Source organism: Trachemys scripta, chromosome 6 (assembly GCF_013100865.1).
Source record: "Trachemys scripta elegans isolate TJP31775 chromosome 6, CAS_Tse_1.0, whole genome shotgun sequence".
Classification (NCBI taxonomy): domain Eukaryota; kingdom Metazoa; phylum Chordata; order Testudines; family Emydidae; genus Trachemys; species Trachemys scripta.
The window spans coordinates 45,683,017-45,695,114 of NC_048303.1; the positions used below are offsets into that span (position 1 = coordinate 45,683,017).

Below are 12,098 nucleotides of genomic sequence, written 5' to 3' on the forward strand. Positions count from 1 at the left end.
AGATAAAAATGGATGAAGTGAGCAAGCAAGAAAAGAGAACTTCTAGACTACCAATTTCAGCGTATTCTTTTGACTCTCTCTATTGCTGATTCATGCTCCTGTCCCAGGGTTAATAAAATTGTAAGTTAGATAAAATGCAGATTGTGATCTTAATAACTAATATTTATCCAACGATTGTACACTTTCTGCTTAGCTCAACAATTAAACTATGCAAAAATGGCATTAAAAATTACCTTTCCTTGAACAGCTATTCACTTCCATATGGTACTGAAACAGGCAAAACCTGGCATATACTGTACATTTCATCCATAGCAATGATCAGTCATTAGAACTGCTAGCTGCTCTGGAGTAGTTTCACCATTTCTTCTCCAATAGCTGCTTCATTAACAACTACATTTGTGCTCCCAGTTAACAATAAAAGTCATCTAACCTGAGATTTTAAGATTAGATTTATTAAAAAACAACCCATTTATAATCTTGAAGAATGTAAAAAAATTTCAGGAGAATTAGGAAGTAACATCTGGGAACAGTTTCAGTTTCTTCTGTGTTATTTGTTAAGTGCTGACAACATTCTTGGTGCTTTAGAAGACAAAAAATGAACACTTCCTATTCCGAGCAGTTTTAAATCAGAGAGAGAGACACATACACACACACAAAGCAGGATTGTTTGCCAGAAGCTGGGAATGGGCGACGGGATGGATCACTTGATGATTACCTGTTTTGTTCATTTGGGGCACCTGGCATTGGCCACGGAAGGAAGACAGGATACTGGGCTAGATGGACCTTTGGTCTGACCCAATATGGCAGTTCTTATGACATACTGGGATTTCCATGAGAAGTAAGGTAGAGTGTTTTTTATTTTTTTATTTTGGCTAACTCAGCTTTTGGGCTGTGTAAGCAGAGTTTTCAGGGTGAATTTGAATGAGGTGGTGGCAGCTTGGTAAACCAGATGAGAGGGCAATCCAGGAATCAGAGATAGCACGGAAAAGGGTGCAGACACCAGAGTGGGAAAAGTAAAACACAAAAGAAAATGATAAAAATGTATTTCTTCTAATTAAATAGTTTATTTCTATATAATAAAATTACCGACAAAACCCACTCAAACTTACCTCCATTCTCTGACTTTTCTGAAATACCAGATATTTTCCAAAAAGCTTTCATCTGTTCTGCATTCCTAAAAGAGAAAGCTAGTTACTCACCAATAACAGAAAGTTTTAGAATATATTCCTGTCCTAGATCCATTAACCTGGTAACCTTGGAAAAAAGTTAGCCCTAAGGGACCCTTGTACTAAGCTCCATTTAGACAGAGGTTATACAAAGACATCCCACCCCCTCACCCCCTGCTCTCCCAAATTCAGCTGTCTGAAAAAAGTCTACAAAGAGGCACAGGTTGAAGTGGATAAGTGTGGCTCTGTGGAGGCAGTATATTGAGATTACTTTTCAGTAATTTATCTAGTTTTCTCATGCATAAAATTACCTTCCCACAGATAATCTCTGAAGAGAGGATAAGCAGCTAGCTGAAGAAGGTGGAGGAGGGACAGTAGAACCATTCTCCCAAAGCAGACATTAGAACTAGCTTCAGCATCCAAAGCACATACTAATCTATATGTTTAGATATGAGATCTGACCAAAGGCTGACAATTCCATTTTGTGACAACTTTTGAGGTTTTGAAATTATATCCTGGTGGCTAGGGTACTGGCCTGGTACGTAGGAGACAGATTCAAGTCCCTTCCCTGCCTGATTCAGAATGGAGTTTTTCATTCCAGATCACCTGTGATGGGAGTGTATACCCCACACAAGCAACAAAGGATTAATGTAGAACTGAGGCGCAGTTATGCCACTTGGCTGCACATGGAGGGTGGGTCAAACCAAATTAAAGATGAGTCCCAGCTGTGAGAAGAACTGGGTGGGTAGTATGAAATGAGGAAGTCTGGAGCAGAAGGGGGGCTGCAGGGAGAGAGAGGAACTCTGCAGTCACTCCAGGACTAGACAGTGGAGAGACCAGGAAGGTCAAGGAGGAAACTCGGGGACGAGTTGGCCCTGGGGTCCTCTACTGAGCTGCAAAGGCTGGCAAGAGGCCAGGAGAGAGACGGAGCAGCCACCAGGGTGGTGCAGGCTCTGGCAGTGAGCCCTAATAAAAGGGCAGGATCTGGACTTTCAGAGGTGGGAGGTGTTCAGCTGAGTAACTGTAAGGAAAACATAAGAGGGTGAAAGGGCAAACATGAGGAGGGCAGAAGTTGGGTTAAGTGGCACTTCTGGTGTGGGATTCATCGGGGGGGCTGGGAGTCCTGACTTTAGAGAGGCCAGCTGACAGACTTGGTAGGAAGAAGTCCAGGAAGATGGCAGCCTGGAGTCTGGCACAGTGAACCTTGATTGCCTGTCCTAGGGTCCCTGGACTGGAACCCAATGTAGTGGGAAGGCCTGGGCTCCCCAAACAGCCAGTGGTGAGGTGGTGTGAAGCCCTGGAGAAGGAGATATGGACTACTGGAAGCCCTGAGAAAAGGGTGTACTGACTACTGAACCCAGAATTGTTGTGGCAGACCAGCCAGAGGGATTGGACAACTGTGTTATTTGGATGTTGTTACATTGGGAGGCGTGGGACTAAACATGACCTGGTCAAAGGGCTGAGTCATGAGAATCAGCGGATTGCAGGTGTGCTAGAGGAGGAGAGTCTGATATGCCACACCCAACTGTGGAGGCAGGTGGCTCCAGCATTGAGTCCACTCTTCTACAACCCCAGATCAGGGACTTGAATCTGGGTCTTCCGCATCCCAGGCCCCCAACTACCTAGCTAGAGTCTCTCTCCTCCTTTCTTTACCCAAACATCTTCCCAACAAAGGTTCTGTGGAAACCAATACATCTCCATGGAACATTCTATCTTTGCAAAGTGTTCTGACCAGCTCTAGTAAATACTCTGCACATCTCAGAGATTAAAGCATTATTCAGGCAGGCTGCAAAAGCTGCCATGGTCCTAGTAGAATAATTTAATAATCATTTGGTAATTGTACCAGATAACACCACAGCACTTGCACTACATCTGTTTGTGAAGCAAGGCAAGGTTCAGATGAAAAAAAATCAGACAGCTTTCAGAAAGAACCTTGAAACACGAAGCATAACAATCTTGTCTTTATGAAAAATTCTTCCATTCTCTGAGTTTTCTTACTACAATGAAAAGCAGCAAACATATGTAAAATTTAAGGATTTGAGTAATATGATTTTATTTTATGCTTACTAAAGCTAGTTCAAATTTTTCAAGCATTTGAATTAAAAACAATTTGGATAAACTTCAACAAAACTCTGAAAAATTTACCCTGGGTTTTTCTATTGACTATAGAACTGGTCAAAATATTTTGACTTTAGTTTTCTTTATTTAGAAAAATCAAGAAAAAATTCCAATTTTTTCCCCCAATTCCTCCCTCAATTCCCATTTTTGAGCAATGCTAGCATTTCCCTTTATTTTTTCCTGATGAATGCCATTTGTAACTGTTACAGTTCTTTGTTTTCACTTCGTGCAAGTTTTTACTTCGTGATATTAATCGCCCCTCCCCCCAACTCTGCCTCATTTCCATTTGTAGGTGTCCTGAGGAAAACAAACTTTATTTGAAAAGTATCAGGGGGTAGTCGTGTTAGTCTGTATCCAAAAAAACAACAAGCAGTCCGGTGGCACCTTGAAGACTAACAGATTTATTTGGCATAAGCTTTCGTGGGTAAAAAACCCACTTCTTCAGATACATGGAGTGAAAATTACAGATGCAGGCATTATTATACTGAGACATGAAGAGAAGGGAATTACCTACAAGTGGAGAACCAGTGCTGACAGGGCCAATTCAATCAGGGTGGATATAGTCCACTCCCAATAATTGATGAGGAGGTGCCAAGAAAGGGAAAATTTTGTAGTGAGCCAGCCACTCCCAATCTCTATTCAAGCCCTATTTAATGGTGTTAAATTTGCAAATGATTTTAGTTCTGCAGTTTCTCTCTGAAGTTTTTTTGGTCAAGTATGGCTACTTTTAAATCTGCTATAGAATGTCCAGGGAGACTGACGTCTTCTCCTACTGGCTTTTGTATGTTACCATTCCTGATGTCCGATTTTTGTCCATTTATTCTTTTACATAGAGACTGTGCGGTTTGGCCATGGTACATGGCAGAGGGGCATTGCTGGCAGATGACGGCATATATCACATTAGTAGATGTGCACGTGAATGAGTCCCTGATGGTGTGTGGCTGATGCGGTTGGGTACTCTGATGGTGTTGCTAGAGTAGATATGGGGACAGAGTAGGCAATGAGGTTTGTTACAGGATTGGTTCCTGGGTTAGTGTTTCTATGGTGTGGTGTGTAGTTGCTGGTGAGTATTTGCTGCAAGTTGGGGGGCTGTCTGAGGACTAGCTTGCTTCCCAAGGTCTGTGAGAGTGAGGAATAGTTTTCTAGGATAGGTTGTAGATCGTTGATGATGTGCTAGAGAGGTTTTAGCTGGGGGCTGTATGTGATGGCCCGTGGTGTTCTGTTATTTTCCTTGTTGGGCCTGTCCTATAGTAGGTGACTTCTGGGTACCCGTCTCACTCTGTCAATCTGTTTCCTCACTTCCCCAGGTGGGTATTGTAGTTTTAAGAATGCTTGGTAAAGATCTTGTAGATTTTTGTCTCTGTCTGAGGGACTGGAGCAAATTGGCTCACTACAAAAGCAATTCTCTCTCTCTTGGCATTGACACCTCCTCATCAATTATTGGGAGTGGACTACATCCACCCTGATTGAATTGGCCCTGTCAACACTGGTTCTCCACTTGTAGGTAACTCCTTTCTCTTCATGTCTTAGTATAAAAATGCCTGCATCTGTAATTTTCACTCCATGCATCTGAAGAAGTGGGTTTTTTACCCACGAAAGCTTATGCCCAAATAAATCTGTTAGCCTTTAAGGTGCAACCGGACTCCTTGTTGTTTTTATTTGAAAACACCACAGAGAAAAAACTAATGACTAATTATTACAAGAAAAGGGTACAGGAAAACTTTCTGCAAATTTTAAAGAAATAGATGGCAAACTGATACCAAGCCACAGACCAGCAGTTCTCTAATTTGTCTACAAGAGAAACTAGAACACAAGAAAAAAAATGTGACTGTATTGGTGCTGACCTGTGTAGCCATGGCAGCAGGTGGGTTAACTGCTTCCAATGATTACACTGTCCACATGACATGACATACAAATTCACCAACATGATCCGTGGAAGCAATTTCAAATGAAATGGCCATTAGGTTAGAAGATGTTACACTCAGTTTAGTGCAAAATACAGCCAGTGGAAAAATTTGTCTAAAAGAACACAGATAGTTGGATTGGCTTGAGCTACTCTATTATGGTTGGAATGAGTGCATGTTTTCAATTTGAATTAATGTAAATTGACTGGATATTGTCTATGTTTTGGAGTGAAAAGTAGTACTATCTAATAAGATTACACACTATCAAAGGGTTTAAAATAAGTTACTAAAGCGATTTGCAAAACTCTCAGTAAAATTTCTTTTCAAGATTCACATAACGTTAACAAGCGTACTGAAAGAAATTTGATACTATAACAGAAATGCACTGAATTTACCATTTTGCAGGGGGAAGTGACTGCATGTTTGTTACTCCTCCATCTACCGGTACGACAACCTGTATGTTAGACAGCATACTAGGCACAGTCATAGATTCTGGATTGTACTTGTAATCCACTCTTACATCAGTAGTGCTAGCATTACATTTCCAGTAAGTTGCAAGATTCAAAGGAGTGGACTGGATACCATTTGAAGATACCTTTAAAAAAATTAAAATAAAATGTCTATTTACTTATTGTAAGAATTATGGAACTGTGTTATCACTACCACAATTAAGTTTCTAACTCCATTATAAATCCTGGTTATATTTGAGATAAATGCAAATTAATAATCATTAATGCTCTTTTTGGGGGAGGAAGGTCTCATTCAAAAAGTATTACTTAATGACACACAATTGAGATTATCCATCTATCTAATCATGCCTTATAACTAAATGGGATATTCTCGGGCTAATTGGGAACAACATCCAAGTCAGACTGGGCTCAGCAGCTTTTATCTCGTAATTCCACAGACTGCTTTTGTCAGACTTTTTTTGGGGGGGGATAGGGGGCGTGGGAAGGGAAAAAGGATTAACTGTCTCCCCTCCACCCCCAAGATCCCCTTCCCTTTCTGTCTCTTCCAATACAAAACATTGGTGTCAGTTTAGTTTTTAAGTTGTCTTTTGCATTCTACACTGCACTGAAGAAATCTGCCTGGAAAGGTCTTATTTTCTTCCATCCACTTGTGGACCATAATGATTTAATTGACAGAGGGTAACTTACAGTCATGGGACAGTTAGCACAAAAGTACTATTAGAAACAACATTTGCCTACCAGTTGAAGCACACATTTGGCTGCTTCTGTAGGCTGAGCACATCACACACACCAGGGGCTCTTTGTATCCCCACATTCCCCTTACAAGCTCCCTGTATACCACCCTCCCATCATCTTTTATTTCAGGGACACACTGCTACTCTCTCCCTCATGCCAGGGGATCTGTGTGTCCCTAACAGCTTTCTCATGTCTGGGAATCTGTGCTTCCCCATTATCCCTCCCTGCACCCCAGATTCCCCCATTCTCCCCCAACCTCCAAGCCAGGGGCTCTGTGTGCCCCCTCACTGGGTCCCCCATTATCCCCCCAAGGGTTCTGTATGCCCCCCTCCCCCACATCCCAGGGGCTCTTTGTGCCCCCCATACTCCCTTTCCCCCCCAATACCAGTGTCTCTCATTCCCTCCGTCCCCCCAGCCCCGACAAGGGTTCTGAGTGGCCTTCTCCTTCCTCAGCCTATGCTAGTGGCTTCAGGTACCCCCCTTTTCCCTGGTCTTCCACACTCCCTCCCAGGCTAGAGGCTCATGTGCATCCCCTATTCCCATCTCACCAGATGTTGTGTGCCCCCTTCCTCCATGCTAGGGGCTCTATATGCCCCCCATGACCCTTTCTTTCCCTCCCACACTCTCTCCTTTTCAGGACATCAACGTTCTTAAACTGTATTGGAAGATGGGGAGAGCAGCTATCCTGGCAAGGGTTCATGGGCGCCATCAACTGGTTCTTTGATCTATAGACAATAACAGAGGTAGATGAAGCTGCTGAATGGCAGCTGCAGTGGTCTCCTTGTATCCCTCATTTCTCCCTTTTGATTTTTCCAGTTTCACCAAAATCAATAGGGTTATGCCTAGAACATTTCTTGAAAATCTGGAATTGACTGGATGCCGCATTCAAAAGTTATCACAGACAGATGGAGAAATACCATCAAATTGAGTATAAGGTCTCACTTCCCTCAGCCAACAATGGTCAAAGGAAGCAATGTTGGGAACCCAGCATAAGTGTCACATGCTTAGAGCAAGCATGAGCAAACAGAAAAGTCATCAAGCCAGGAGAAGCAGCAAGAAAGCACCAAGGGCACAAATTGATCCAGCAGCCAGGCAAAGTCCTATGGGTTTGGAACAGTTTAGTGTAGGTCTGGCTTAAGAATCATCCAACTAAGCGGTGACAATCCTCCTTTATGCCCCCATAAACAATAATTCTGATAGTCTCTTTAACTCCAAATAAAAAAAATATTTACCTGATATTTTAAAACATCAACATTATAATAGGAAGCAGATGGATTCTGCTCTGATAACTTCTTGAGGTAGACTGTGACAGCTTGCATGTTCATCCAAAAATCTTTTGTACTGGAGTCACTTTGTGATTGATCACTACATGTAAAATGAAGATAGGAATGAGAATACAAATATCAGTTTTCTTATTTTGGTTGTCTTAAAATTAAGTGGTAGTCCTTTCTCTTTATTTCTTACACTTTTTTCAAACACAATAAGAGGTTGTAACATAATTTCACCTTTCAGAATGTTAAGGCACATCAGTTACCTATTCAATACTAGCATTCAACACAAAAACACACTCCTGGATTACAGCTGAATGTCAGTGGCACCATAGTTAAGGCTGCATCTGGATTGTGCCTTCAAGAGGACATATTTTTAATATTAAAAAAACCTGCCCTGTAGTGACACCTTGAGGGGAAAAAGCTACAAAAAAGTATCTTTAAAAATAAATTTAATCTAATCTAAGAGTATAAAATGCCTCAATCACAATGTGGAGGTTACTTACCTGTAACTAGAGGTTCTTCAAGATGTATGGTCCCTATCTCTAGTCCACACATGGTATGCATGTGCTCTATGCGCCTGAGATCAGAGATTTCTAGCAGGTGGCTTCCATTGGTTTACACCTGTACAGTAGCTTCCCTCATGCTCTATACTGAGATTTTGAGGGGCAGAGTGGACCAACACTTCTCCAGTTCCTCCTCTTACTGCAAATCCAGTCATGATCCAAAGTAGAGGGGAAGGAGGGCAGGCAGTTGCATAGAGATAGGGACCACATATCTTGAAGAACCTTCAGTTACAGGTAAATAACCTGCTTTTCTTCTTTGTGTGGCAGTCCCTATGTGTATTCCACACATGAGTGACTGGTAAGCAGTATTCAAACAAGTGAGTGCGCAAGGATGCAGGCAGTATAGATGTCTGTAATACTGCTGTCTGTACTTCTGAACCTGGAAAAGAATCTGGGAATAAGGCATAATCCTTTGTGAAGGTATCGATGGAATGCCAGGTTGCCGTCTTACAAATGTCCAGTATAGGTACTTCTCAAAGACGTGTTATTGATTTGCATGTGTTCTACTGGAGTGGGCCCTCTCCCCACCCAGGGAAGGGAGATACGGCCAACTGGTAACAAAGAATGATACAGCTGGAGGTCCAACGAGAGAGTCTCTGAGCAGACAGCACTTGTCCCTGTGAGTGCTCTGCTACAGCAACAAATAGTCTACCTAGTTCCCTGAGCTTTCACTTCCAGAATCCATGGGTCTGAGGCAGCCCTGCCATGGGGACTGTCCTGGGGTCAGAAATCTCTGGCTTCCAGGGGCCATGGCAGCACTGCCATCTGGATTATATGAGTCTGCAGCTCCATGTGGTGTTTCCAAAATTATTTTTTGGAGGGATTTCTAGTTTGCAAGAAATTTCTCACAAACCAGAAATCCTGACTTTCAGGCAGCTCTAGCTGCAATATACAAAACAGTTACTCTAGGTGGGCACTGCTTTTTTTCCCTCTAAGAATTTTCAGAAGTACTTTTATTGTGGATAGCACATGCCTCATCTATATAGTAACACAAAGTTTCTGGTCTACTGTATAAAAGATGTAGTTTAACCCCCCCACCCCCACAATAGTAATTGTCATATCAGAAAAAGAACTTCTGTATTAACTGCAAGCTAAGAGATTTACAAGTGAAGGCTGACACTTGATCTATCAATCATTCCAGTGTGATCCCTGTACAAAAAATGCCATGTGCCTTGAGGTGGGAGTGTCAGTCTTCTTAATTTTGAAATTTCTAGTTTGTTTCTGTCAGTGATCAGGTACATTGTTCATATAATTTAAACATGTATTTATGTATTTAGATTAAAAATTAAACCAGATTTAATTTTTAAACAGAGCTTGTCTAAAAACATTTAATTTACAAAAACTTACGTAAAGAGACATCTACAGATTCATACAACTAGATTTTTAAGCCATTTTTGGAGTTTTAGCCATGTGGTTCCCATTATAATCAATGGAAATTTCAAGTCTAGTAATCTATGCAATTCTCATACTGGGATTAAAGTGAGAGTGCTGAACAGAAACTAAGCATAAAAAATACAGGGCAATTTACTGGCGTAAATCAAATTCACAGCAAAGTTTAAACAATAAGGTAACAGAGAATTTGTTTTTAAATAGTAATGCAACAATTCACATTTTAAAATCACATCGTTTTCTATTAGATAAAAAAATACAAAACCTGTATACAAGTTGTGCATTTGGAAGAATCTGCTCTAGTTTGCTTGTGTTTTTTACCCTGAAGCAGAGTACAGCTGGAGATGGGTTGCTGGTGAAGACTTTAATAATCCCACTTGGGAATGACACTGTCATATCACCAGTGATCTTCACAATACATCTGGGAGAGAGATGAGAGAAGAGCAATTCTATTACAACAGAATAAAAATAAAAATACCCAGTTCTTACTGCATGTCAAATTTCAGTATTAATTTTAAAGTAAAGATCTACTGTTTTCAGAATATTTGTATCTAAGTCATAAATTTAAAATACAAATTGATTCTAAATGAAGAGAAGGTGGCACTATGGCTTATTGCACTACCTCTTTCACCTCTTGGGATATAATTTAAAAATTAGATGAGGTTGCAAGTGAAATGAGTTTGGTGGATAAAGCATACAGTAGTCTGTTGGTGAACTTTTTTTTCCCACACCACAAACACAAGGCACAACTATGTGTAGGAGATGGCTACAACTGGCATAGCAGGGGTGCTGCAGGTAGAAATGAGGTGCTTTGAGCTGTGTGGGACAATTTACAGATAGCACCTACCTGAACTATGCCTGGCCAGTGATAAATCACCATCTCATTTTCATCAGAAATTCATTTCAACGAATTTACCACATTCTTCTAAAGTTTCACCATTTTCCCCCCATATTTAAAAGAAAAGAAAAAAGACCAATTTGTTTTCTAAATGTAACTCAGTATAGTCAAAACAATTCACTATTTAACTAACTTTGTAGGATCTGCTCCTTTAAAGTAGGCGTTAACAGATTCAGTAAAGGCTACTGCAACAGGCAGGGTGTCCTGGTTTCCAAGGGTGACAGGGCTGGGACCACGTGAAACACCTAGAATACATATGGTTTATAGGATTAATTTTCAAGAAGCTTATCAGCTAGATTTCAAAATGGTTGGCTACCTATGTTACTGACACAAGAAGTCACTACCATCAGCTTCACAGCAAAGTCCAAAGTATTTTTTTTGAAAAGTGTGGAAAAATGTATTTGAAAAACATTTGAAATCAGAATATAACACAATCAAAGCACTAAGCAACAAGAAAACAGGACTATTACAATGACATTTTAAACAAATAGATACTAGGGAACACATCATACATGATACAACATAAATGGTAACACTGTATTAATTAAAGCCAACAGAACCCAAAGGAAATGAAACGTAGCTGGTTCTACTCATAAAACAAACTCTCTACTGTATGCTTATAATATGAAGAAAATGTATAGTAAAAGAAGAGAGTCATCATGGACATGTCCTGATTCTAATTATGGTCTGCATAAAAACCCCAAGCAGTTTAGTCTGATTCCACATAAATTAAGTATTGGCATCTTTAACTAAGTCTCGAGCACTAGCAAGCAGGCAAACACTTTTCACATGAAAATTACAGAAAATTTTTATTTACTGAGATTTTTATGTCCACCTATTAAGGAATCAGGGTATGCCTCAGAATTACAAGGAAATATGCACCACTTTAAAAGTCATTCAATGTACTGGGGAAAATAGTCAGAAAGGCCTGTGTCCAGCCTTCGTAAGTTGTTATGCAAACACCTGCATACACAGAAGTGTTTCAATTTTTACCTACAAAACCAACTGAGACGTAGCATTAAGACTTCTTACACTGTGGCTGCATGAGAATAGTGTGGGTGAATGTATGTATAACAACAAAACGTTGTGCATGCACATGTGAAGACCAGGGACTAAAATGTACCATTCTAAAATATATACTGCCAGTTACTGAAAGCAATAGCACAGTGGAAAGCTTATTATTATTATTCTTTTCCTGTACTCCTATTAAATCTGACTGTCTCATGCAAAGCATATTGCTCACAAAGGAAGCCTAACACTTTTCAATAAGCGGACAGAAACAGACCAGTGAATATTTTCTACTGAGGTACCATAAAGCAGAAAGCCATATGTTTCTGCTTTCAAACTAATCCTCTAATTTACTTTGAAATACTGTGATGTGCTTCTCAGATTTTTCAGCAGTACATGCTGTAGGAGGAGGGTGGGACCTTAATATGGGGAAGCAGCTTGTTAATACATGTACTGATCTATGAAGTAAGTACATGTGGGTGTGGGAACTGTATGTTTAATTAGAGGCAGGAGGGGTGGGAGGAGGAGGAGCAGCATGAGAGTGGGAGAGGAGTTTAAAAAACATGGTCAGATTCC

General features: G+C 40.6%; 1 protein-coding gene across 5 annotated transcripts in view; it reads right to left on the minus strand.

The window, feature by feature from the left end:
* The window catches only part of FCHO2 (FCH and mu domain containing endocytic adaptor 2), a 205,614-nt gene that overhangs the window by 11,456 nt on the left and 182,060 nt on the right, over nt 1-12,098 (minus strand). For 4 of the 5 annotated variants that reach the window (XM_034773504.1, XM_034773503.1, XM_034773505.1 and 1 more), the window contains 5 exons: nt 10,648-10,759; nt 9,882-10,037; nt 7,626-7,758; nt 5,584-5,783; nt 1,110-1,174 (listed from right to left, as the gene is read on the minus strand). In XM_034773504.1, coding sequence (XP_034629395.1) covers nt 1,110-1,174; nt 5,584-5,783; nt 7,626-7,758; nt 9,882-10,037; nt 10,648-10,759 — 666 coding nt within the window. Of the gene's footprint in view, nt 1-1,109; nt 1,175-5,583; nt 5,784-7,625; nt 7,759-9,881; nt 10,038-10,647; nt 10,760-12,098 lie in introns of those variants that run through there. The other variant, XM_034773507.1, reaches the window with a different exon arrangement.